This window comes from Ovis aries, chromosome 17, assembly GCF_016772045.2.
Source record: "Ovis aries strain OAR_USU_Benz2616 breed Rambouillet chromosome 17, ARS-UI_Ramb_v3.0, whole genome shotgun sequence".
NCBI lineage: Eukaryota > Metazoa > Chordata > Mammalia > Artiodactyla > Bovidae > Ovis > Ovis aries.
In genome coordinates, this window is record NC_056070.1 from 68,864,027 (window position 1) to 68,890,909 (window position 26,883).

Genomic DNA, 26,883 nt, shown 5'->3' on the forward strand with positions numbered 1-26,883 from the left:
GCGCCGCGCCCGCTCCAGCCGCCCCCGGGGCCGCCGCCGGCCCATGAGCCCCGACCTCAAAGTTTGCGGCGGGCGGGCGGGCGCGGAGCCTTCAAGATGCCGTTCCACCCGGTGACGGCGGCGTTGATGTACCGGGGCATCTACACCGTCCCCAACCTGCTGTCGGAGCAGCGCCCTGTGGACATCCCCGAGGACGAGCTGGAAGGTGAGTGCCCCGCCGGGACCCCCGCCGGCCTCCTACCTGTGCGCCCAGGTGAAACGCGGTCTTAAGGGCGCGGGGGCTGGGGGCCTGTCTGCGGGTGCCGCCTGCCAGGTGGGCGCTCCAGCGAACAGCTGCGCCGGGAGGCCGGACCCGGTCGCACCCCTGGGTGCCGCGGTGGGGGGTCGCGAAGGCGGAGGGCCGGCCCAGCCTCAGCCGCGTGGTCCCCCGCGCTGCGGAAACTTGCCGGGCCCCGCAGCGGGGTCACGGGGCCGCGCAGTCCGCGGTGACGGTGCGGCAACGCGGCGGGGTGGGTTGGGGGTCTGAGCTGTGCACCCCCGCCAGCGCCGGTCCCCGGAGCACCCGCATCCTGATCCCCTCGGCGGCGCCTGCCCGCGGCTCTGCACTCGCATTGACATTCCGCTCGTGTCGCTTTTAAAATCCAATCTGCTCGGGCAGCCAGAGAAGGGGAGCGGGCGCCTGCCCTGCTCCCGCCGGCTGCCGGGCTGCCCCCAGCCCCTGTTGCAGGGCCCGTAGCCCTTTCCCCACAGCCCTGCGGGGACCCCCGGCCCCGAGCGCCGGGAAGGCGGCTAGGGAGGTGGTGGCGACAACAAGTGGCCAGACTGGGCGGCTTGGTCGCGATAACCAAGCCTGATAGGGAAAGGCAGAGGGGGACGCGACTTGATCTGTTTCCCGAGTCCCTCCACCTCTGGACATGAATGGGGACCTTGGGCAATGGGCTGGGCAGGATCAGAGCAGATCTGGGGTCCTCAGACTGAGGATTCTGGGCAGCAGTGAGACCCCTGGGGCCTGCAGCTCTTTCCCTACAGGACCGGGGGCAGAGGCTCAGGTTTCCCCTCCCCCTAGACCTCCTGAGGGCCCTTTGCAGTGGAGTGAGGGGCTCTGGGCTGATGGGGGTCTCGGCCCCATGGGATCTGCTTATCTGCTGTTAGGGGAGGGCCTGCGATCACCCAGAGGCTGGGCCTCTCTTCAGGTACCTTAGGGCCAAGGGTCTCTGAGATCTGGGGCTCAACAGTGCCTTTGTGGGGTACAGCTGAGACACCAGTGCAGTCAGGGGTGACCGTGGGAGCACAAGCCACGGAGAGAGGTCCAGCCGCACCCCCAAGCCCTGGAGGGGGCAGATATTGAGGGAGTCAGAGGGGATCGGGGGGAAGATTAAGGGGAGAAGGCGCCCCCACCCCCAAGCCCGCACTGCACCACCGTGAGCCACCTGCTTCTCACCACGTCCCCCCGAAAGCCACCAGAGGTTGGGAGAGCCGTAGAAATAGGGTCTGGTGTCTGACGCGGGCAGGACAGATGGATGGGTACCGCTACTGGGTCTCTGGCCTTGAACTCCAAAGCCCAAGTCCATGCCCTGTCTGGGCCAAAGCCCAGGAACCAGAGTCTCATCCAGGGCCTAGGAAAACGAGGGGGTCCAGTGAGAGGCAAGAGGGCGGGGGTGGGGCATCGGCCGTCCCTGCCCTAACACTGTCTGCTCCCGTCCCGGGCACCCCAAACCTCTTACAGCAACCCCTTCACAGGCCCTCATCCATCCCTTCCTCCTGGCCAATGGGGCAGGGGTACACTGTCCCCCCTGCACCCCAGGCAGCTTTCATCTCATTCCTCTTGCTCCCAGCATCCCACCATGCCCGTGGCAGCCTTGCTGGGGCCTCACTGGTCCATCTTCTCCTGATCTCCCAGCCCTGGAGTACAGACCCCAAGGAAAGAGAGGTGGGAGGAGACTGGGATGCAGGGGTGAGCAGGGCACAGGGCGGGCAGTGCAGGGGCAAGGAGCCCGCAGGCTCCCCTTGGACTGCATGGCGGACATGCTGGCAGGAGCCCAGGAGTGTTAGTCACCAGCCACACCAAACGCGCTGCCTGCTTCTCGCCCGTCCCCTTCTCCCGGGCCCTGTGGAGCAGGGGGCCTTGGCACAGGGGACATCTGAAGGGCAGGGCTCTCCCTGGTGGGGGGAGGCAGATGATGCCTGTAAATGCTTGGCGGTCCCCACCCGTCTGGGACAGCCTGTGGGCAGCCAAGGATGAGGACAGGAAGTCCTCTGTGATTTTCCCCCTTCTTGGCTGCAGGCACTCTGGAAGCCCTCCTCTGAGGAGACCAGGTCTCTGCAGGCCCCAGTGGTCCTTGGATGCCAAGGGCTGGGTGGGAAGGGTGACCATCCATGGCACAGAGTCCCCCTCTGCCCCGTCCACCTCCCCAGTGACCCGTCAGTGCTCCTGTCCCACCCAGGCCCTCGGCTGGGGGACGCCCATCGGTGGGCGAGCCACATGTGCCGAGGACAGCGAGCCCAGCAGCTTGGGCTGAGATGCTGCAGACAGTACATGCCTGCTTGCAGAGATCCAGGGGGCGGTTAGGACGAGGGAGGGAGGTGGAGAGCGCTGGCTTAAGGTGGAGGGCTTCCTAGTGAAGCGAGGGGGGGGGTTCGAATCTCTGCTCCTCGATTTATGGAGTGACCTCGGGCAATCACTTGCTTTTTGCCTCGGTTTCTCCATCTGTAAAAAGGGGTTGGACTTGCCCCTCCCCAGGGCCACAAGTGACAGAGGACGTGATGGAGGTGCTCAGCACAGGGCCTGGCACAGGGCTCAGTGGGGGCTCAGAGACCAGGCAGCAGTGGGGAGGGTAAGGAGTGGGAGAGGGAATCGGGGAAGGCCCATGAGGAAGGAACACGCGGTATGTGGGGGACTGGGCCAGAAACGCAGGCTCGGGGAAGGGGTGGGTGGAAAGGGCCTTGAAGGTCTGCGGAGACACTTGGGGACCCCTGGATGGGTAGACGTGGCCGGGCAGAGCTGGCCTGGGTCCCTGGCCCTCCTCGAGCAGAGGACAGAACCCCCCAGATCCTCCCTGCGATGCACGCTGCACGGCCCCACAGCTGCCAGGCCTGTGGCTGACCCCAGTGGCATCGACGGACTTGAACAGCTGAGGGTGGGAGCTGGGGAACGGCAGGCCCTCACCCAGCCCTCCCTCAGAGGAGAAGGCAGACAGATGGACAGGTGGACAGACAGGCAGACAGCCACCAGGGCAGGGGTCTGGGCTTGGCACCTGACCTGCTCAGACAGTGGAGTCTGCACTGCGTGGCCAGACGGGGCATTCTGGGTACAGAGGGGTCCCCTTTCCTGCCCCTCTTTCCCGCAAGCCCAGCAACCACCTCTGTGCAGGCCAGAAACTCAGGGAGGCCAAAGTGCTGGGGCGCAGGGCCAATGCCGCGGAGAGGAATCGTCACCGCAGAGGACACACTCTGCCCCCGAAAGTGACCTCCAGCCCACACACCCCTTCTCTGGACTCCGGCTCCCGTGGGGCTGGTTGGGGACTCAGGCCCTGATGCAGCTCCCCGGGCCAGGGGAGGGATTGAGGGCAGAGGCTGAAGGCAGCAGGAAGGGACCCATGTCGGCCTGGAAACTCAGAGGCCCTGCCAGCCCTTGCCCGGGCCAGGCGTCCCCATGCCAAGATGGAGCGCGGCAGGCTTCCCCCAGCCTCCAGGGCAGGAACAGAGTGAGGCTTTCGGGGAAACGCGCCCAGCTGGGCTGTGTCGATGGCAGCAGCAGCAACAGGCAAGCCGTGATGCCCACCCTGCTCCGGGAGCCCCCAGCAGAGTCCAGGTCTCTGGGATTGGGCAAGAGTCACGCTCTCAGCTCACAGACGAGTCTTTGGAGGTTCAGAGAGGAAGGTGCTGTGTCTAGGTCTCTTGGCTGCTCAGCAGCAAGGCCAGACTCCAAGCCCTGGGCCTCCAGGTCCTAGTACCAGCAAACAGGAAGGCTGGCCTGGTGTCCAAAGCTCCCTGAGACCTCCCTTCTCCTTCCTGCTCCGCCGAACACCTGGGCTGTTCTGATTTATAGCATCTTGCTCTGAACCAGGCCCGGCCCGGCCGAGCTCTTGCCTGCTTGATTTTCTATCTGTTCATTTCTGTAGCCCCACTGTACAGGTGAGCAAACACCCACCCGAGGGCACCTGGCCAGGATGGAGGAGAGCTGGGATCTGACCCAAGTCTGCGTGACTTGGTGCTGATTCTCTGGCTGAGAAGGTGATCCCTGAAGTTGGCCTTGGAGAATCAGCAGGGGCCAGGTCGTGGCTCTGAGCAAGGCCAAGGACACAGAGCAAGACTGAGTGTGAGCCGGGCGTGCCAGGGAGGAGTAGCTAAGGGGACATGTGGAAGGGGAAGTGGCAGTGTTTGGACTGATCCAGTGGTTTTGGGAGGTTCGTCCTGCCTGAGAAAGGGGTGCCTCTGGGACTGTCGCCTGCCTACGTACCCCAGGATTCACCTGCCCTCCACTGTCCCCTGTGTGTGTATTTTCTCAGGACTTTTAGAACGAGGTCAGGGGCTCCGACACAAGCTGCCCTGGGCTCTTGGGAGGCACACCTAGCCCCTGTTGGGGTGGGAGAGACAGCCTGGGCCCCAGCTCATTGCAAGGAAGCAAGCCAGCACCCACTGCAGCACCACTGTGCTATGAGGCTGCAGTTTGGCCATCCCACCCTGAGATCTCCCAGCTGAGGGCCCAGAAAGATGGGGTGCCTTCCTTGGGTTCCCACTTCCCACAAACCAGCCCCTGATCTGGGCGTCTGAGGATGCCTCTTCTGGGGGTGATCCCCCTCTTCTGGGGTGGCCCCTGGGGTGAGGGTTTCCTTAGGGGCTGCATGAGAGGACGAGCAGCACCCCAGCCGCCCCCTGCCTCTGGTAACACTTGCCCTTACTAGGATCATTTGTAAACTAAGAGTAAATGGGTTCTGAGAGGTGGCCCCACACCACATGGACCATGAACTTCTTTCTGTTCAGCTCTTCTGTGTGTGCCCCAGATGTAGGAGTGGGTCCCTGAATCAGTCACTCATTTAACCATTTATTAGCAAATGGCTCGGTTTGGATGCCTGCACCGTTCCAGTCACGGGACACAGCAGTGAACAAGACCCACCTGTCCCTGCTCTCATGGCATCTCATAGTCCACAATCCAGCTCGGTCAGGAAGGAATCCTCGGGGGAAGGGGTCTGTGGGAGCCAGAGGAGGGCCAGAGTCAGCTGGGGCGGGGGCGGGGGCGGGCAGGAAGGGAGGTAATGCCAGCCATCCTTGCTGGGCACCAGGGATGTATCCAAGTTCGCCATGGAGAGCGGAAGAGCGTTGCAGGCAAAAGGAGCCTCGTGTTCAGAGGCCTGCAGGGGGAGCAGCCCTGGTACCCACCTGGATTGAAAGGGCCCCTGGGGCTGGAGTTCAGGACGCGTAAGGTGGGCAGAGCCCGGGGCTGGGTCAGGAGGCCAACAGAGCAAGCGAAAAACCCAAGTGTGTGTGTGTGTGTGTGTGTGGTCAGGAGGCCAACAGAGCCAGCGAAAAACCTGTGTGTGTGTGCGTGTGTGTGTGTGTGGTCAGGAGGCCAACAGAGCCAGCGAAAAACCCAAGAGTGTGTGTGTGTGGTCAGGAGGCCAACAGAGCCAGCGAAAAACCCAAGTGTGTGTGTGTGTGGTCAGGAGGCCAACAGAGCCAGCGAAAAACCTGTGTGTGTGTGCGTGTGTGTGTGCGCGTGTGGTCAGGAGGCCAACAGAGCCAGCGAAAAACCCAAGTGTGTGTGTGTGTGTGTGTGTGTGTGTGTGTGTGTGTGTGTGTGTGTGTGTAGGGTCAGGCACACAATGCCTGGCTGCAATGCCAGTGTCTTCCTCTCTCACCCAGGACTCCCAGGGGACTGGAACCCCCGCAGCACCTCTGGAACTGCTGGTCCTCTGCTAACACTCCTCTGGGGGTGGGGGACTCATGACCTTCTCAATGGCCCAGGGAAACTCTAGGTGGGCGTTGGCCTGGGGTTCCCCCGGTCCAGGGTTTACAGGAGCCCCTGGCCTGGCTCAGCTCTCCCTTCCAAGCTGCTCCTCTGGCCAAGCAGCCACTGGTTACGAGACTGGTTTCTCAGGCCCTATCTAGGATTGGGGAGGGGGTGGCAGTCCAGAGTCAGAGGGTCTGGGGGCCTAGGCAGCTCAGGTGAGGCCTGTGGACACTGTCCTGGCCTGCATGGCAACTGGAACCTTCAGGCAGATGCCAGGTGGGATGAACCTGATGAAGTTTGGGGCTTCGGCCACAGCCGCCTTGCTGTGTGGCTTGGGACACATGGCCACCCTCTCTGGGCTCTAGTGGGTCCAGCAGAATCAGGGGCTGACCCCAAGGTGCAGGATCCCATGGTCAGTCTCAGGGGCTCACAGACCCCCGCACTGGCCACCTAGCCTCCTAGACCTCACTTTCCAGGTGTGCAGTACGCCTGTCCTTCCAAATACACCTGCACGCGTGAGCTCCCCTCCGCCTGCGAACTGAACAAGGAGCCCCCGGGAACCTGAGCCGAGGGGGTGAGAGGGGACTGAGAGCCCCTCCCCACAATGGGAGGTGCTCTGTAGGACCCTTCTGGAGCTGAGTAACAGTGAAGGGACGGCAAGCCCAGAGACAGAGGTGGGAAGGTGAACCGGGAGAGTTTAGAACCCTTCAACCCTCCACTGTTCCTGGATATCTTTGGTAAAATGTCACACCACGACTGCCCATTTTCCTGTGGGTAAGACTGAGGCTGGTCCAAGGTCACTCTGAGTTTCTTGTTCTCAGGCTCCCAGCCCTGTGCCTTGCTCTCCACCCCTGAGTCACCCAGGTTCCTCAGGGCTGTCTCCCTCTCCATACCATGTGGTGGTCGCGGGGGAGTGACCCCCACATCTCAGCCTGGCCTAGGCCTGCGGAGGCGCCTCCATCCATCCTGTCTTCCCCCAAATCCTGGGCTCCAGGAGACAGTCTGCGCCCAGCTGTTAGCCCGGAGCTGCGGCTGCCTCTCGCGGCCGCCATTAACGAGTGCTGACCGGTGTTAACGAGCTGAGCCTGGGGAGGAAGTGTGATGGGGATGGGGGGGAGGGTGGAAGGAATGGGGGGAGGATGGGAGGAGCGGGGGTGGGCGGGAAGCCTCCGGCAGCTCACGGAGGACCGGCTCCTCGCCGGAGTCCTCCCCTGCACAGCGGGCTCCGTGGTGCCGGCCACACGGGGTCGTTGTGAGCACGCCTGGAGAGGCTCTGGGAGCCCGAGACCCCGGGGCGGTTTCGTCACCGCCGCCGCCCCGGCTCCACTGCTGCTAGCTTGGCCTGCCCGGAGCTCCAGGGAGGCAGCGCTGTAGTGAACTCTTGGGCCACCCGCTGACTGTCTCTGACCAGACCTGCGGGGTCCCAGAGGGTGGCGACGGTCGGGGGTGGGGGGCACAGCCTCCATCCTGCGCTCAGGTGGTGGGGTCTGGGGTCCTGGGGACAGGGGTGAGGTCCTGACTGGCCCTGCCCCTCCCCCAGAGATCCGCGAGGCTTTCAAAGTCTTCGACCGTGATGGCAACGGCTTCATCTCCAAGCAGGAGCTGGGCACGGCCATGCGCTCCTTGGGCTACATGCCCAACGAGGTGGAGCTGGAGGTCATCATCCAGAGGCTGGACATGGACGGTGAGCTGCGCCCTGCCTGTTCCCTCACCCCTCACCTGCAGGGGGCTGGGGAGCCGAGTCTGGACCCTGAGCCCCCAGGACTGAGCTCACAGGGGTCCCGTCACTCTCACCACTTCGGGTCGGCCCCAAGCCCATGGCAGTTTGCAGCTGGGTCTGGCCCCACTTCTCAGCTGGACAACTGAGGCCAGACAGAGTGTGACAGCCCCAGCTACACCCAAGAAGTTGGAGACCTGTACCTCTGAATTTTCTTTTTTTGGCTGTGCTGTAGCTTGTGGGATCTTAGTTCCCCAATCGGGGGTTTAATCCGTACCCCCTGCAGTGGAAGCAAGGAGTCCTAACCACTGGGAAGTCCCCAAGAAAATTTTAAAGTACAGAAAAGTAAGAATGTCTCTACTAAATGGGCCTCCCTGGTGGCTCAGTGGTAAAGAATCTGCCTACAAGGCAGGAGATGGGGGTTCGATCCCTGGGTTGGGAAGATCCCCTAGAGAAGGGAATAGTAACCCACTCTGGTATTCTTGCCTGGGAAATCCCATGGACAGAGGAGCCTAGTGGGCTACAGTCCATGGGATTGCAAAGAGTCGGACACGACTGAGCGACTAAGCAACAATATATTAATACGAAATATTCCAGTTCCCATCACCAAAAAGAAAAAAGAATCATTAGTTGTATATGCCATCTGGCTTTCAGTGAAGGAAAAACTCGTAAGCACCAGGAAGGCCCAGTCCTCTCCTCCCAGTCTACTCTGGCCCCTCCCAGGTCCCCTCTCCACACAGATAGCACGTGCCCACCTGGGCCAGTGGTCCCCCATCCTGAACTTCGTTTCCTGTGTGTGGTGGGGAGGATGTTTGGCCCTACACCCGCTCCGGGGAGCAGGGTTCGGGGTGAAACGTGTCTCCCACGGGCAAGGCCACTCAAGGCCCGCCTGCTGCACCCCCCCACACACACACCTGTCAGGTGGGGCCTCCACACATTTGGGGGCTTCAGCGTCAGCCCAGAGCCTGGCGTGTGAGGCTCCGAGGAGGGGCTTCCTGGGCCGCACACTGGCCCGCAGTGCCCAGGTGCAGCCTGCCAGCTGACTGGAGCTCTGCCTGCTCCAGGTGACGGCCAAGTGGACTTTGAGGAGTTTGTGACCCTCTTGGGACCCAAGCTTTCCACCTCGGGGATCCCAGAGAAGTTCCACGGCACTGACTTTGACACTGTCTTCTGGAAGGTATGCCCTGGCTCACTGGAGGGCTGTACTGGGGCCACTGAAGGGTCGGGCCCGTGCTGCAAAGTGGGGGCAGTGACGCCTCCAGGCTTCTGTCCGCTGGGCCAAGGGCTCCCCTGGGGAGGCCACTGTTGGTCGAGGACTCAAGGAGAGGGGTGAGTGGTTCCCAGCCCTCCGGGACCTAGAGGCTTGTCACCGGTTTGTGTGGCCGCAGGGGCTGGGTGGGGCGGTTGGCGGTGGTGGCCGCAGCCAGAGCACCGTGTCCCCCCCACCAAGTGTGACATGCAGAAGCTGACTGTGGACGAGCTGAAGCGGCTGCTCTATGACACCTTCTGTGAGCACCTGTCCATGAAGGACATCGAGAACATCATCATGACGGAGGAGGAGAGTCACCTGGGCACGGCGGAGGAGTGCCCCGTGGACGTGGAGAGTGAGTGGCCCCCCCGGGACCCCACGGGCGGGGCAGGGGAGGAACTCCACGCTGGGGGTCTCGTCTGCCCCAGACCCCGCGTCTCCACGCGCCCCGTGCGGGAGTGCAGGCAGCCCCTGAGTCCCTCGCTCGGCTGTCCCTTCTGTCTCTCTGCTGCTCCTCGGTGGCGGCGGCCGCAGCCTGCTCCAACCAGCAGATCCGCCAGACGTGCGTGCGGAAGAGCCTCATCTGCGCCTTCGCCATCGCCTTCATCATCAGCGTCATGCTCATCGCAGCCAACCAGGTGCTGCGCAGTGGCATGAAGTAGGCGCCTGGTGCGCAGGGCCGGGGGCCACTCTGCACCGGCCGCCCCGCAGCCCTCCCCCTCACTGTCCCCTGGGCCACCAACGCGTGTACTTCAGGGCCTTGCATGGAGCCGTGGCCCCGGCCGTGAAGGGCCCGGCCCGCCTGCACCCTGCGTGCCCCACCCTGCTGTGCCATAGCACCAACTCTCCCCGCTGTCCGGGCGGAGGGGGCTCCTGAGGCTTGAAGGGAGGAATCTGTGCAGGGCCCGGTAGCTGCTGGGGTCCCAGAGGCAGGAGGAGGCAACGCTGCACAGCCAGCCCCAGCCTGGTCCCTGAGGGGTGCCCAGGGCCGTGCAGGGGCGTGCAGGGGGTAGGCTGCCTCCTCCTGGAGTAGGACGAGGCTGGGGTCTCCTGGGCCTTGGTCCCTGGCACAGCCTGAGGAAGCCCCGCCCTCTGCTGAGTCCCTCCCTCTGACCTTCCCTAGACTCAAACCAGCCTTAGTCCTCACACTAGAGAATCAGCCCATTTTAAAGAGGAGTCGTCTGAGGTCCAGAAGGCTCCCAGAACTGGCCTCAGCTCCCCCCAGCAATGGTGATTTTCAGGAAGGGCAGAAGCTCACGAAAGATGGAGCTGGTAGCCACCCCACCCATCGGGCTCCCCCACCAGAGGCCCAGTGACCAGGGGGCTATCATTGCCCGCCAGCACCCAGCACAGCATCTTGACCTGGAGTGCAGGGCTGGGCCGCAGACCACCTGGGCCGCCTGTGTGGTCTCCCTACCCATCAGGGGGCTGGCTCCTCCAGGGTGGAAGCCCCCCACCCGATGTCGGTGCTGGGACGCTCAGCCAGGCCGCTCTCCCCAGCCCAGGGCCCGCCCTCCAGGGGTCGCCCACTTCTCCACTCCACCCAGGCCGAGACCTGGCTCCGCGCGCCACCCGAGCTGCGCCACCTGTGCTCTGCACTGGCGGACGTGGGGACCCGGCCGGCACACCCGGTCCTCAGCTCCCCTCCCCAGATGCGGAGCCACGCCTGGTCTGGATCGGTCCCGCCCTGCCGCGCTGAGCCTCCGCCAGCCCCTGAGGGAAGAGAAGGGTGCCAAGCACCGATCAGCCCAGAGAGAACCGCACCTCGCCCATCTCCCGACCCAGGGCCAGAGCGTGGAGCAGAGGGCGCCAGGCGAGCAAGGGCAGCTGTGCCACTGTGGTGACAGGCTTGCTTTATAAGCATCCAGAAGGAAGTCCTCTGAGGTGTCTCCTGAGGGGGTGGGCGTGGAGCAGCCTGGCACAGAGTCAGGACCAGGGCTGCACCTGGCTGTTGGCGGGCAGGGAGCACGCAGGCCTCAGAGAGGCCCAGGCTTGAGTTTCTGACGCTCCATGGGGCACAGCCTCGGTGTTCGCCGTAGAAGCCCTTCTCTTGGCTGTGGCCGACTCATCAGCTCGCCAGGCAGGGAGGAGGGGCTCAGCCCCACTGGACGCTGGGCTGCAGGGGCCACCCCCCAGGAGGGGGTGCCCGCAGGGACGGAGGCAGCTCCTGGACTGGTGGCCAACCCACGGGGTACTGGAACACGGTGGCTCTCATGGGCTCGGCCCTAGACCCAGAGGGAAGGACGGAGAATTAAAAGTGGGGCGCTGTGGCCCAGGCTGGGGCACTACCTGCCCCTGCCCAGATCACCCTCCCCACCACCCCAGCTGTGGCGGCCCCCCGCTCGCCCCCACTGCCTGAATCACCAGTTCAGGAAGGTAGAGCCTCAGAAACACGCGGGCCCTTTGAGCCCCCGCTCTAAGAATGCGCCCAAAGAAATAGTGGGGATTGGGGGCAGAGACTGAGCTGAGAGAGATGGGAGGAACCTCAGGAGTCCACCTGTGGGAGAGGGATAAATGGATAAATATGTATGCACGTTCACGGCAGAGAATGCTATGCAACCTGTGTGAGACAGAGGCTGACTTATACGCACTGACGAGGAAAGGTGTCATGACGCACTGTGAGACGAGGGTAGAAAAAGCAGCTTATAAAATAATGTATATAGCATGATACTATTTTTGTTTAAAGATATATAACATATATAAATGCATAAAAAGGAAAAAAACCTGGAAGACACAGCAAAATGTTAACAGTGGTTCTATCTGAGTGCTGCAATTATGGGTGATTTTTTTTTTTCTACCTCTTTTATACTTTTCAAAGAAAAGTTTTACAAGCACGCAAGCCTTTGAAATCAGGAAAAAAAAAATTGTCTAAATTTTTTTTTTTTTTTAAGCCTCATTTCTCACGCTATTCACTCTCCTCCCCCTTAAAGTCCACCATCCCGGGAGCCACCTCCTGGGGACCAGGGCCTGTTTGAAGCACCCACCCACCCCCGTTGTGCCCAGCCTGGGGCAGCCCTCTCCTCAGGGAGCCTGCCCCACCTGCTGCCGTCCCACAACGCTCGCTCCTTCGGGACTTGACCCCCACGCAGGCTGCTGCTTGTGCTTCAGCCCCCTGCCCAGCCCTCCCCTCAACCCCCACCCCCCCACCCGGCCCCGCATTCAGTGCAGGCGAGGCCCTGGCAGCTGTTGGCAGGCCCGGGGCCCCCGTGGCCAACCGTCTGCAGGAGGAGAGGCCTGGAGGCTTGGGCCTCTCTCTGGCCTGACCCACCGTCAGACCCAGAGCAAGGACTTCAGGCGGCCTGGGGCCTCCCGTGGCGTGAGGACAGGGGAGTCCCTGCTCGGCTGTCTGCTGCCTGCTGGAAAGCACAGACAGCGGCTCCCACCGTGATTTATGGCATCGGGGAGAGTTCATAAACTCCAGCAGCCGCAGAGAAGGGTGGGAGTGAAGGGGGGGCCCCGCGGCTGCTGGAAGGGATGCCTGGCTGCCAGCCAAGCCCCGCTGCTCCACAGAGAGGGCGTGACCCAACGGGGAGCCCCGTCCTGCCTCTGGACCCGGGCAGACGCCCAGGCGGCCAAGGGGTCCTGCCAGGAGAACAGCACCTTCCCCAGGCTCACAGGCCCTGAGCCGTCAGGGTGCACCCCTCCAGCCCGCACAGAGCGGACAGGGATGCGGGCGCCCAGTCTGCCCGTCACGGGGACAGGGGCAGCTCTCTCTTCTCTCGCTGTCCCCCGCCCTGGGCCCAGTTAGAAAGAGAGAGTCTCAGGGAGGCGCCTGGGCTGAACAGGAGCGCCCGGCTCAGAGAAGGGTGCAGAGGGGAGATTAAGACGGATCAAGTCACAATCTGAAGTGCCAACAATGGAAAGCGCGATGAGCCCTGGCCTGGCTGGGGATTAGCCTGCTGGTCTGAGGCCAGCCCCCCCATCCCAGCACTGCCCGCTCTGGCAGGCCCCTCAGGGTCAGTCTGCCAGGGTGGGGGGCAGTGGACATGCAAGCAGCCCCCCTCCAGCCTGCATCTCCCCTTCCCCAGGAGGGCTGGCCAGACTCAGCTTGAGGGCTCTGCTCGGCCTGGGGGGGTCAGAGCCCTCAGGGCTGGGTGGCCCCAGGTGGGCCAGGCAGCCGTCTGGGCCCTGGGTGTCCCAGGAAGGGGGAAACAGACACACCCTGAGAGGTAGAGGGGCCACCAGACCCGTTCCCACCAGGCGCATGTGGCACGAACACCCAGGAATGGTCCCCCGGGCCGGGCCCCTCTCCCCAAACATTCTCCTCAGCCAGTGTGTCCTGGGTTGTGAGCTCTGGGCCGCCGTGAGGGGGAGGCCCAGGGCGGGGTGGGCCAGGGGAGGGGAGACGGCTCAGCTAATGCTTGAAGGATGAGTCTGACTCTGCCAGGCAGACGTGGCGGGGGTGGGGGGCAGTTCCAGGCCCAGGAAATAGCACGAGGCGCCCCACAATCAGGAACGCCCACCACATCTAAGAAGCCGCCAAGCGTCCTGACAGGACTGACACGGAGGCCGGACGAGGGAGGTGAGAAGGTGACCCCCACGGGCCATGGAAGCAGCAGAGAAGTTAGCCAGGGCCCTTCGAGGTGGGCGGCGGAGTCCAGGCTCCCCGAGGGGGAGGAGGCCCGGAGGGTTTCAGCAGGGGCCGGGCCGGGGAGTGTTCTAGAAGCTGGTTGGGGCGGCTGTGTGGAGGGTGGGTCACCAAGGTCATAAGCGCTCCCAACAGGACCAGAGGAGGGGCCGTCACGCTCCAACATGAGAGCCATGGCTGCAATGTGTGTTTTCAAGGTCGGGGCCCAGATTTAAAAACAGGATTAATTTTAAAACAGCTTAACAAGCTCTCCTCACTGGGGCATGGAGAAGGCAGGAGGCTTGGCTCTCACCCCCTGTTGGAGCCTCAAGGGGAGGCCTCACCCCACAGACTGTACCGGCTGGGCCACAGACCACGAGGCCCCCCCGCAGACATCACCGGTTCTGCAGCCCCAGTGCAGCCAGGCGCAGGGCGACCTCACCATGTCAGGCAGCTCCCGAGCACACCCCTTAGCCCTCTCCCTCCCTTCCCTCTCAATACCTGGTGGAAGGCCCCAGGAGCCCTGGCTCTGGCCTTGGCTGTGACCTTGAAGGGCAGAACCTGGGTTCCTGACCCAGGCTGCCGCCCACATAAGGAGTGAAGGGCACCCCATCTACTCCTGGGCCTCCTGAGTGCGGGGCCCCAGCAGCAGCCAGGCCAGCCCCACCCCAGCCCCCTCCTCAAGGTCAACGGCGAGGAGTCTGTCACCGCTCTGTGCCATCCCGGCTCTGCCCGCTCAGAGCTGTGTGCCCCCTGACAAGTCACACCTCCCACGAGCCTCCCTTCCCCTTCTGCAGGGTCGGGGCAACCGTGGCCCTCTGGCAGGGTCTAGAGGGGACAGTGACCACGCTCAGGCCCCTCCCTCTGGCAAGGGACACTTGGTGCTGTGGACTCAAGCTGGCTTGGCCACCTGCCTGCCTTCAGCCAGTGCAGACTGCTATAAGGGGGGAGCCACCAAGGCAGGGCACAAGGCTGGGCATGGGCGCCTACAAGCGAGTGTCCGTAAGCCTCTGGCCAGGGCCTGGGGACCAAGAGCCCTGATGTGGACCCCCTGGGGAGTCCTATGTGGGTATTCGTGTCTGGTCCCTGGGCAGTTGGTGGCAACAAGGGCGAGCTGGCTGGGGTCCTGCTCCTGGAGGGCACGGAGCGGGGAACCCAGGGCCTGTACCTGCTGCTTGGGGTGGAGCTCAGCCGCTTGGCTCGCTTCTCCAGCCAGTCCTCCAGGCGGACCTCAGGAAGCTCGGCAACGTCCAGCGGCCACTCCCTGGCCCGCCTCTCCTCTGGGGGTACAGACAGACAGGCCAGAGTGAGGGACATACTCACCCCCACGCTCCCACATGGCAGGTGGAACCTTCTGGGGTGGGGGGCACAGGCTGGGAGGCCAGGAGCAGAGCCTCTGGCCTGTCTCCACCTGCAGCCACCTGCCTCCCCAGGCAGCTCCCCCTGGGCCTCGCACTGCTTCCTCATCAAATGGAGAGCAAACTCTGGCTGCCCCGCAGCTTTCTGGAGGTGGACACGGGATAATGCGTGTTGAGAGGCTGGTCTTCAGGAGGGTCCAAACCCTCCCAGGGTCGGGAAGACAGCGTAGGCTGCAGAACAGAGCAGAGCCTGTGTGCGCCCTGCTCCACGGGCCTCCAGTTCTGAGAGATGGTGGTGGGGACAGGCTGCAGATACAGCTGGCTGCCGGGATGCACCGGTCCGGCCCACGGGCCTCACTTCTGCCCTGGAAAAGCGCCGAGAGACCTCTGTCTGCGCCAGGGCTGCGGCTGCACTGCCACCAGCCCCCCAGGGCAGGCACTGCCCACAGGATCTGACTGGTCAGAGGGGAGCGAGGCCCATCGGGGGATGAGGGCGAAGGCCAGGTCGGCCCAGACGCTCGCTGGCCACGTGGATGGAGGCACCGCGCTTGCCGGGGGCTCACGCGAGGCTGTTTCTCCATGGGTTCAGTGAAGGGAGGCAGAAGATCGACAAAGACCACCTAAGAGGGAATTCCCTTTTCTCTAATTGCAGCGGTAAGAAGTGAATGGCGGACAAAGGCGGACAGGCCAGTCTCCAGGCGGACACTGACCTCGCCTTTCCACAGAGCACCCTGAGGTCAGGGAAGGTGCTCTTTTCATCTCCATGGACCCAGAGCAGCAACAGGGGATCTGCCAGGGACCAAGCAGGGACCCCAAACACGTGGCCTGACTGAGGAAGGGCGCGCGGGTGTATAAGAATGCAGGGCAGGCTAGCAGGGCCCCAGCGGGGCTGAGGCACACCCTCAGGACTCCCGGGCAGGAAGCCATGCATCTCACTTTAAACCCAGCCGGGGATGCGGACGGGAGCTCCTGGCTCCTTCCCCACTTGTGCCCGGGGTGAACTGAAGGTGGCTCCTGATGCTACGGGCTACCGGACATGGCAGTCACAAAAGAGGGGGTGGGGGGAGGTGCAGGGCAGCAGCCCCCAGCACCCCCGCCCCCAGCCCAGGGCCCCAGGGAGACGCACCCTCCGCCTGGACGCTCAGCTCCTGTAGGCCTCGCTCGGACAGGTGGGAGAAGCGGCAGCTGGAGCCAAAGTCGCACTGACCTGCAACAGGAGGACAGAGCCAGTCACTGCTGGAGCGGACAGAGCCAGTCACTGCTGGAGCGGACAGAGCCCGCCACTGCTGGAGCGGAGCCCTGCGGGCTGAGGGGCAGCCTGAGGAGGGGCCAGCTAGCGTCAGGGACTGAGGAGGGGCCGCCCAGCCCCAAAGGAGAAGCTGCACTCCCTCTGGCCTGGCCACGGGGGCTGCCAGAACCGCCTGTCGGGTCCCCCAGGCCCTGCTCGAAACCCTTCCCTGGCCGGAGACCAAAGTCCACTGTAGATTCGAGTGAGTGAGTGAGTGAGTGGGAGTTGCTCAGTCGTGTCCGACTCTTTGCGATCCCACAGACTATACGGTCCATGGAATTCTCCAGGCCAGAATACTGGAGTGGGTAGTCTTTCCCTTCTCCAGGGGATCTTCCCAACCCAGGGATCGAACCCAGGTCTCCCGCATTGCAGGTGGATTCTTTACCAGCTGAGCCACCAGGGAAGCCCAAGAATACTGGAGTGGGTAGCCTATCCCTTCTCCAGCGGATCTTCCCGACCCAGGAATCGAACCGAGGTCTCCTGCATTGTAGGCGGATTCTTTACCAATTGAGCTATGAGGGAAGCCCCAGGAAAGCCCCTTTAGTGACTAGGTTCCATTAAGCCTCTGCAGGCTTGTCCCCTGTCAACTCCCCCTACCCGAGTCCCATCAAACTATGGGAGGACCCTGTGAGGGTCCTGCTTCCTCGTGCCCGGCCCGCTGGTGGCCCCTGCCCAGGGCTCATGGTTGGGGGTGGGGCACAAAAGCTGGACTGCTTCCCCGGAGAGGCTTTCACGGCAGCTTTGTCAAGGAGGCACCAAAGTCCAGGGTGGCTTTCCGAATCTCAACCGTGGAGACTAGAAAGTGTCTCGAGATAGCAAGAGGCTGTGGGGCTGGGGGAGGGATAAGCTGAGACTGACACACACACCCTCCTGTATATAAAACAGATGACCGAGAGGAATCTGCTGCGCAGCCCGGGGAGCCTGCTCAGTACTCTAACGGCCTATATGAGAAAAGACTCTAACACAAACAGACAGTGGAATAAGTATGCGTGTAACTGAATCACTTTGCCGTACACCTGAAACTGCTGCTGCTGCTGAGTCGCTTCAGTCGTGTCCGACTCTGTGCGACCCCATAGACGGCAGCCCACCAGGCTCCCCCCATCCCTGGGATTCTCCAGGCAAGAACACTGGAGTGGGTTGCCATTTCCTTCTCCAATGCATGAAAGTGAAAAGTGAGAGTGAAGTCCCTCAGTCATGTCTGACTCTTAGTGACCCCATGGACTGCAGCCCACCAGGCTCCCCTGTCCATGGGATTCTCCAGGTTAAGAGTACTGGAGTGGGGTGCCATTGCCTTCTCCGACACCTGACGCTAACACGATGTAAATCAACTGGACTCCAACAAAAAACAGGAAAAAAACAAACACAGGAGATAGAGGTACCCTAAGACAGCCTCACGGACCATGCCGCGTTCAGGAGACCCTGGGGGCAGCACTGTCTCCTGAGGGGAGCGTAGCTCTTCACCCCGCTTTCCAAGGCCAACAGCAGTACCTGTCCGGGGTGCCAAGCTCCCTCTCACACCGTGCTCCCTCTCACACCGTGCTCCCTCTCACACCGTGCTCCCTCTCACACCGTGCTCCCTCTCACACCGTGCTCCCTCTCACACCGTGCTCGCCACCACGGTGCTCCTCTTTGCTTTGGCTGCGAGGAACCTCAGGGCCAGACCCTCAGTGAGCACGCAGGACCCCGGGACAAGCCTGGAGGAGACACACTGCTCTCCAGCCTTGCCCTGTTCTTCCTGCTCTTGTTTTCACCTGCCTCCGGCTCCTTTGCCTGCTGAGGTTTCTGGCTCCTGGAACTACATGCATCTTTACTAGCTGGGTACGGGGCAGTGAAAGCGACACCCAGCACCCTTTGTTCGAACTCTGAAGCTTCTCGCTGCTGTCGACCTGTTAGCGTCTCCAGCCGTGCCTGCCGAGAAGGAGGGCGCGGTGAAGGTCGGGCTCCCAGGCTAACTTAATCAGCCAGTCTATCACACCCATCAGTGTCTCCTGGATTGACTCGCAGGCTCTTGCTCACCCAGCGCTTGCTTGTCCTGGGTGACCTGATAAAATCATACGCTGAGGTCTGAAGAGCTGAGGACCAAGCCCTGGCTGTCATAAGGCACAAGCCCCCGGGAAGGCCCCCGGTGACTGAGACCACAAAGTGGGCTCAGGGTGGTGGCTGGGGTGAGGGCAGGGGGCGTGCTGTGCAGAGGTCCAGGCAGGCCAGATGGGTCCCAGGCAGGCGGGGGGGAAGGGAGGGACCTGGATTGAGCAGGGCACCTTACCTGTCAGTAGAAACTTCCGGCAGGGCCTCTTGTTCTGCTCATCCAGCAAGATGGCAGCTGCATCTGCAAGGAGACAGGAGCTGGGCTCAGACTGTGGCTGCGGACGGGCACTTCCCACCACCAACACCAGGGAAGGGGAGAGCGCCTCACCCAGCAAGGAGGGTAAGAGGGGACCACCACGTGCAGGGACGTGGGGAGAGGGACCCAAGCCTCAGGTGACCTCAGCCCCACCCAGCCAAAGCCAGGACAGGTGTGAGGTCAGGCCTCTCAACCGTGCATGGCAGATCACCTGGGGAGTTTTTTTAAGTTCTGGTATCAGATGGTTTAGTCGCTAAGCTATGTCTGACTCTTTTGCGACCCTATGGACTGCAGTCTGCCAGGCTCCTCTGTCCATGGGATTTTCCAGGCAAGAATACTGGAGTGGGTTGCCATTTCCTTCTCTAGAGGATCTTCCTGACCCAGGGATCAGACCCGCATCTCCTGTGTCTCTTGCACTGCAGGCGGATTCTTTACTGACCCAGTCACCAGGGAAGTGGGTTTCCTGGGCTTCCCTGGTGGCTCAGACAGTAAAGAATTCACCCGCAGTGCAGGAGACCCAGGTCCAATTGGAAGAAGACTTCTTTGTTCTGTCATTGCAACTTCCTGAGATTCTACCATTCCCTTCTCCAGGGGATCTCCCCAACCCAGGGATCGAACCTGGGTCTCCTGCATTGCAGATGCCTTACCATCGAGCCATCAGGGAATCCCATATTGAATATTAAATCTTATATGTTAGAATTTAAATTCTGTTTGAAGTTTAAACCTTGTGTGCTCCTTGGTGGGCAAGGAATCAATTGGTCAGAATCTGTGAGTGAGTGAGGCACACAGGATGGTGCCCTGACTCAGACCCCTCACGTTGCCCTGAAGGAGGGCGCAGCCAGGCCTGGGCTGTGCACTTTCCCCGTCCATCCACCACCTTTTCCAGAGGCCAGGGACTTCGGAGCCTAGGTTCACAGGATCCCAGGCAAGCTGCTTAATCTCTCCAAGTCTCGGGTTCCCCACATGTCAAATGGGAGGAAAACGCTCACCCGGTAGGGCTGCTGTGAACATTTAATAAGTTAATGGATGGAGAGCACTTGGCAGAGCACGCCACACATTAGAATTTTGCTGGGAAACTGGAGCTGGGAGCAGCCTCAGTGCCAGGGTCCCCGGTGATGCTAACGTGCAGCCAGAAGTGGAAGCTCAAACAATAGGAGCAGTTCTTACTCCATGACCTCCTCATAAACCCATCATATATGCAAATAGGCCCATTTTGCAGATGGGAATACTGAGGTTCATGCAAGGAAAAGGGGCACACAGACAGGAACTGGCAGTGCCAAGTTTGAACCCTAGCAGTGAGTCTCAAGCCCCTGCCCTTTCCCGTGTGGCTGCTGATTCCCTGGTGTTGGGCTTCCCTGATGGCTCAGTGGGTAAAGAACCTGCCTGCAATGCAGAAGACACAGAAGGGGCGGGTTCAATTCCTGGGTCAGGAAGATCCCCTGGAGGAGGAAATGGCAATCCACTCTAGTAGTCTTGCCTGGGAAATCCCTTGGACAGAGGAGCCTGGAGGGCTACAGTCCATAGGGTCGTGAAGAGTTGGACGCAACTGAGCAGCTGAGCGCCAGCAGTGAGTCGCTGGCTGACAGGGGCCCCTCACCTCCCTAGGTGGGCCAGCTGATGGCCGGGGGTGGGGCTGGGCTGCTGAGGTCTGCAGTCAGTTATCAGAGGACTCATTCCCGGCCTGCCTGCCGGAGCGTGGGTGCAGCTGGCAGCGTTGAGCAGGGTCCATCTGTCAGTACTAGGCCTGTTACTCGGCCCACCCTGCTGGTGCCAGAGGCTTCCCCTGGGGAGGTGGGTCCATGGAAGGCATCTGGACACTGCTCAGAGCCTCCCCTGCCACCCATCTCCCAGGCAGGATAGCGAAACTGGAAGAGGGGCTGAGTCTGAGTCTTGACATGGTTGTCAAGACAACCCTATGGGGAAGGGCTCCAGGCTGCCCAGCATCTGGCTGCTGGCTCCAACTCTAGCCACACGGCAGAAGCTCCAGGCAGCTTTTCAAGTCTACTGAGCCCAAGCCTGTCTTTCCAAGCTTCTGTTTTATTTCATCCGAGGGGAGGGCTTGAGAACTGTTAAAATGCTCCTCAGTGATGCTGAAGTGCACCCAGGGTTGAGAACCCCCACCCCAGGCCCTGCCCCTCTGCCCGGCATTCAAGGCTTCTCGAGGTCTGACCCCATTGGTCCTTCTCGCTTCAGCTCTCCAGATGAACAGCTGCCCCGCTGCCCTGGGTCTGTTTGCTCGTTCATTGAGACATTCGCCCGGCAAACATTTCCCGAGCACGTCCTGGGCGCCGGGCGCTGTGCCAGGATGAGGATTTAGCGGAGGACAAGTCAGACCTGGTCCTTCCTTCCACTCTGACAGTCACACTAATCCACGCGGCTGTGAGCGAGGTAAACAGCCACCACGCGGCCAGATGACCTCCCCTGGCCCAGGGGTCGGAGAGGGCGTCCCAGAGGGCTCCCCCGGGGAGGGCACGACAGCAGGAAAGGCCTGGCAGCGGAGGGGCCAGTACCGGCCATGGCCAGCGCACTGGAGCTTGGAGGGAAAGGCCAGCAGGGGTTCCGCCCTGACCTCGCTGTCCTAATGGGACGTGAGGTCATGGGGCAGAAGGGCCCTGTTCTATTCACCTTTCGGTCTTCAGAGCCTCTTGGGCAGCCAGGTGCATGCCAGGTGCTCCCCAACCCCATGGCCAGCTTCAGCCCCTCCCCCTCGCCCTCTCTCCTGCGACAAGAACACCTGCTCAGGACGGAGCACAGGCTTTTCCCTAAGCTGTGGGCTGGAACACCAGCTCCTCGGAGAGGCCCTCTCCCTGTCCCCAGTGTCCCCCAGAGCCTAGCAAGGGCTCTGAGAATGGAGCCTCCAGTCAGGACTGCAGGGAGAGGAGCGCACCTGCCACTGCCCCTCCAAGGGCCCGTCTGCCCCAGGGGCCAGCAGCCCGGGCCTCTCTCTCTGGCTCTTCGGAGAGCCCAGGCCAGGATGGTTGCTGGCCCATGGTGCTTCCCCATGGATGATCAGAGCGATTGGAGACCAGGGTTCCCCCCGCTGGGCCGCCAGGCCTGCAACACTCACCTCGAAACATATCGTACCAGAGCTTCTTGGCCTTGAGGTGCTGCAGCCCATTCAGGTGCTTCTTGCGGTTGTGGAGGTTGTCCTGGAAGGATCGGTCGCAGTAGTCGCAGAAGTAACGCTTCCCCATGGTGACCCGCGCTGGGAGCTACCACTGCCTGCAAGGTCAGGGCGCTGGGTCAGAGCGTGGAGGGCACGCCACCAGCCCACCCGGAGTGCAGAGGGGCTCGCCCGGGGCCTGGCCTGTGCCGGGGGAGGAAGGTTCCCAGACAGCCTGGGAGGAACCACATGGGCATCAGCATGTTTCAACGCTCCCTGGGGGTTCTCATCTGCAGCCAGGCTGGAGAACAGCCGCCTGCCCTCCACTGGCCAGCCCCCCGCAGGGCCCCCCACACCTCTCATCTCCCCTCTCAGAGCTGTGCTCCTTCCATCTTTGCTCAAACACTGCCTTCTCAGTAATCTCCCGTGACTACTTCACTGACAACGGCAGAGCCCTCTGCTTGGCTTTCCCCATTCCCAGCTCCACTTTACCACCTCTGAAGTAACGTTATCTGTTCTGTTTATTATGTCGTCTCTTCAACAGGAATGTGCGCCTGTGGGCTGGGATAGTTTTGTTGTGTGTTGCTACAGCCCCCAAAGTGGTGCACAGTACAGAGAAGGCAACCAAATGTGTGTTGACCACGTGCATTAATTCCCATTTTCCTTATGGGAACAACTGAGGTTCAGAGAGAGGAAGTGACTCGCCCAAGGCCACACAGCTGGTACACGGAAGGCAATCCCCGGCGCCCGACAATCCTGCCGCTGGTGTCCGCTCTTCCGCAGCCAGCTCAAGGCTTAGAGAAGCCAGAGGGCTCGGGCGGACACGCAGGCACTGAACGCTCAGGTGGTGATCATGGAGGAAAACAAGAACGGTTGAGGGTCTTCAGACCCGTAAGACCCCTCACTGGTGGTAACCACCGCAACCAGAGGCAGGTGGCAACTCTGTGACTCATGGCCAGCCCTTGGGTCCCTGTTTGGTGTCACAAGATGAGAGGACAAACGGGTCCACTCAGGGCCATCAAGTGGGATCGGCAAAGGGCTGAGCCCAGAACCGTCCCACACCTTTCAGGTCCCAGAGTCTGACCCCTCCTTTCCCAGAGCGGGTGCCTGAGGCCCCGAGGACGAGAGGGAAAGTGACTTCCCCAAGGTCACCAGGTAAGCAGCAGAAACCCCAGCCCCCTGGGGCCCGGAGAATACAGTTAAAGCTGAGAGGCGATCCACAGGGCAGCCAGAGGGGGCAGCCAGAGGGGGACAGATGCATCTTGGGATGTATCCCTCCTGATACCGGGGAGGGACACAGAGACAAACGAGCCCCCTGGAGAAGGCCGCTCCCGCGACAGACAGCAGCCATTAAGTCAAGGGCAGTAATGGGATCGGGAACAGACAGTCACTCAAAATGAAAACGTATAAAACCTCTCTTCTCCTATTACTGCTGAGAAACCACATCCCAGACACACGGACTTGATATATTAAATTTGGCAGCTCTAATACACCCTGTCTTGCCAATAAACTTATAGGAATTGGATTGAAATTGTAAGAGATGAACGTTTAACGGCCAAGTGCTTAACCAAGCCGTTCACAAGGCCTGAAGCAGCTCAGAGGACAGAAACGGGCAGGGGGAAGCGCCAGGGGAGAGGCGTTCCTTGGGAGGATGTGATGGAACAAGGGCTCTGGGCAGACGCTGAGCGAAACCCCCAAAGGCACTGGGAAGCCAGCTGCGTGACCCCAGACCCCTCCAGGCTAGGAATATGGGGCAGTGGGTCTGACTGGCTGGCTAACTGCTTAGAGAGCAGCACACAGAAGTTTGCTTATCCAAATGAATTATTAGTAAAAGTTAAATAGCAATACAGGGCTTCCCTGGTGGACTCAGTGGTAAAGAACACGCCTGCCAATGCAGGGGACGGGGGCTCGATCCGTAGCTTAGGAAGATACCCTGGAGAAGGAAATGGCTACCCACTCCATTATTCTTGCCTGGAGAATCCCATGGACAAAAAGAGCCTGGTGGGCTAGAGTCCATGGGGTTGCCAAAGAGTCAGGTGCGACTTAGCAATGTAAATAACGCTAACGATGTCTGGCATTGCGCAAGCGCAGGATAAATGTCAGGTAGTATGGTGGTAGGTGTCAGCACCTACCCCAGGCCAGCACTGGGCTCAAAGCTCTAGAAGGCGTACTCTCACTGAATCCTCAGGACAACCTGTGAGGTTTCAGATGAGGGCTCTGAGATTCCCAGCAGGGAAAGGACTGAGCCAAGCTCACGCTGCTGGAGAGCGGCCAGGCCTGGCTGAGAACACAGCGGGGATGGCTCTGGAGCCCACACTCCCCATGGCTAAGAGAGTCTCCTCCCAACAGATCGCACTGATGACAACTTTCCTCTGCTGTTTACTCACAATACCCCCAGGACCACACAGCCCCTTCAAGTACCAAGAGGTATGTATTATGATCCCATTTATGAAGGAGGAAATTGAGGCTCAGAGAGGGGCTCTGGGGTGCTCCAGATCACACCTCCAGGAAGAATAGCAGGTCTCGTCATGCCTGGGGCTGAGGTCTGCTGGGAAAGCCACCCACCAACCCACCAGGAAATGAAGAGTACACACCCCTCCCTCAACCTACCCGGTGACACCGATTCAAATGATGAACCTTTGGGGCTGGGCTGCGTGTGTCTGTGTACACGTGTGTTTGTGTTTTCCCATCTCTCACATGCACAAACCACGGGGGACACACTAGTCTCAGCTGAGGGCTGCCACAGCAGCAACAGCCCCCCATGCCTCCTCCCCGCTGCCCACCCGAGCCGCCCCTCATGGGGCAGGGGAGGTGCTCAGCTGTCCAGGACAGGTCAACGGGCCGCGCATCCTGTCCCAGCTCTGCCAGGCTGTGGCTGTCACGTGCCCTCTCCAGGCCTCTGTCTCCCCACATGGAAAGCACGAGGTAGGTAGCTAGGCCAGGAGATATCTAAAAGCACACAGACACACACACAGACACGTAACAGAGAGCCTGGCCCACAGCAGGCCCTCAAGAAACATTGGCCATCATTACTGCTGGCCTCCAAAAAGCCAGGGTATCAGTGCCCAAGTGACCTCTGTGATCAGCTGCTCCATGATACAGATGAGGAAAATGAGGCCAGGAGAAGGGAAGTGAGCCATCCACAGCACCCAGCATAAGGCGGCACAAGGCTAGTCCGCAGCCCCAACGGCAGCCTAAGACCCCTGCCCGCTCGGCAGCTCTGCGGGGCCCCCCGTGCCCGGGAATGCGGTAGGGGGAGCAGAGTGGCTTTACGGGGGCCAGCACTTCCTGCCACCTTCACAGGCCTGACCCCAGGAGGCAGAGGCCCTGACCCTGGGCAGGAGCTGGCCCCCAGCAAGGTGACCTCAGCTGGGTACCGCCCAGGTGTGAACCTCCAGGGCTCCCGACCTCCCACTCCAGCGCCCCAGCGCACATTAGGAGGGGCTGCGGCTGCAGAGCCCTCTGGACAGACACACAGCTGGGCAGGTGGAGCGTGCCAGGCGTCCCTGCACAGGGCACAGGCTGCATCACCGCACTTGGCAGTCCTGAGCAGGAGGTCAGGGCAGGGGCGGGGGTAGGCACGGCCGGACGTCTCCCTGGCACCCAGATGCCAGCATAGGGTGCTGAGTAAGCGGGCCCTCTCCACAGCCATGATTCATCCCGTCCTCCGAGGACGCTCTGCACCATGTGAGCGCAGCCCTGTGGAACACAGGACCATCCGGCCCCGCTCCCTCGCCGGGAACACAGGCGGCACTGCCCGCCCACTCCCAGAGACCAGGTCTGCGGTGGCAACAGCATCTGCTGGCTCCCTGGACCTGTGCCAGGTGACAGAGTGGCTCCTCGTGGCCATGGGGCAGAGGGCAAGGCTCGGGGGGGACCACCTTCTGGGGTCACACAGGCCTGGGTTTGAGTCCCAGCTCTACCGCTTATCAGCTGGGTGACCTCCGGAAAGTCCTTTTCATCTCCCAGAGTCTGTCCTCAGCTAGAAAATAGGAACCCCGCCACTGCTGTGAATTTAGCACCGCGGAGAGTGGAGGCTGTGACTGCTGTTGCCATCGTCACCCAGGGGGCTCACTCCTCTCCCCTAAACCTGATTCAAAACTGCAGCCAAAGTCTCAGCAGCAGACACGTCTGTCCCTCTCGCCACCTGCTCTGTTTTCCAGAGCTCGTCTCACATGCTGATTTACTGTTAAATGGGCTGCGTCCCCGCTAGAACACAGCTCCACCAGGGCAGAGAGCGCTGTCTGTCCGTCCGGCAGCTGCACCTGCTCAAACACAGAGTGGCTGCTGGGATGAGCGGGGGGCCTGCCCATCCCTGCCTGAGGCCTTGCGCCGCCTGGTCACCAGCTCGCCCACCCTCTTCTCCGTAAGCTTGAATATGGGGACGACCATGAGGAGGAGAAGAGAGACACGAGGTCCCCAAGGGGAGTCTGCCACCCTCCCCCTCCCCGCAGGGCTTCTGTCCCCAGCAGAGACCCCCAGCCCACTTAGCCCACACCCGGCAGGCTCCAGGAAAGGATGGCCACTGAGCTGAGATGCGGGGAAGAGGAGGAGGGGAGAAAAGAGAGAGTCCAATTTGACTCCGTAGTGCGAGGCATTCCCTTGCCTGACTTCACAGACCCCCTGAGCAGACACCAGGGTGTCCATTTCACAGGTGGGGACACACATTCAGAAACCCTCACTTCCTAGTTTGCTCAAAGCCTCGACTGGGAGAGACCCTGATGGCCTCTCATCAGCCCGAGCGCTGCGGGTGGGCCGGCGGGCACACCCCAGGCACCGCCAGCGCTGTCGCCGCACGTCCCGGGGCCGGCTGACATGGGGCCGGCGGTCCCTTCCCCAGCGCCCCATCCTGAGGCTGCTCCACTGATATTCTCGGTTCCTTTTATCGTGAGCAGCTCGGGTCCAGAGCTGGCTTTGGCACAAGGCTAAAATAACCCAACAGCTTGGCCGCGGGGGCTGGGAGGCAGCCGGTAATGATCCAGGCTTGCGCTCTCCATACGCTGCCCTCGGGCTCACCTGTCATTTCTTCTGATTACGGCACTGCCAGGCCCCAGGTAAACAGCAAACCTTGGCCAGAGGGCGGCTCTGTGGCGCGCCCACTAGGAGCACCGCAACATTCCAGCATCGCATATGCCCGCCGTCTGGAGTCGGTGGCATCAGACCCGCCCCACACGGGAGGCCTGCAGACTACCTGCTCGGGATCCAGCTCCAACAGCAGTGCCTAGGAGACCCAAATGTCTCCCGATGGGACCCCTGAGATGCTAAGGGTCTTCCTCAGATGCCCCCAAGGTCTTGTAGCAACCACCC

General features: G+C 61.7%; 2 protein-coding genes across 6 annotated transcripts in view; one reads left to right on the plus strand and one right to left on the minus strand.

Moving 5' to 3' along the window:
* Positions 1-11,794, plus strand: CABP7 (calcium binding protein 7). Of its 2 annotated transcripts, XM_027956738.3 has the most exons (5): positions 7-205; positions 7,491-7,634; positions 8,732-8,844; positions 9,118-9,271; positions 9,451-11,794. In XM_027956738.3, the coding sequence occupies exons 1-5, from the start codon at positions 97-99 to the stop codon at positions 9,576-9,578; spliced, it is 648 nt and encodes a 215-aa protein (XP_027812539.1). In that variant the 5' UTR covers positions 7-96; the 3' UTR covers positions 9,579-11,794. The 2 variants fall into 2 exon arrangements, with proteins under 2 accessions (XP_042090748.1, XP_027812539.1); XM_042234814.2 differs by having other exon boundaries at positions 1-205; positions 9,118-10,672.
* The window catches only part of ZMAT5 (zinc finger matrin-type 5), a 23,209-nt gene continuing 7,078 nt past the window's right edge, over positions 10,753-26,883 (minus strand). For all 4 annotated transcript variants that reach the window (XM_027956739.2, XM_027956741.2, XM_027956740.2 and 1 more), the window contains 5 exons: positions 21,541-21,695; positions 18,396-18,458; positions 15,968-16,048; positions 14,652-14,763; positions 10,753-11,141 (listed from right to left, as the gene is read on the minus strand). In XM_027956739.2, the coding sequence (XP_027812540.1) occupies positions 11,012-11,141; positions 14,652-14,763; positions 15,968-16,048; positions 18,396-18,458; positions 21,541-21,667 (513 nt within the window). In that variant the 5' untranslated portion in view covers positions 21,668-21,695 and the 3' untranslated portion in view covers positions 10,753-11,011. The remainder of the gene's footprint in view (positions 11,142-14,651; positions 14,764-15,967; positions 16,049-18,395; positions 18,459-21,540; positions 21,696-26,883) is intronic.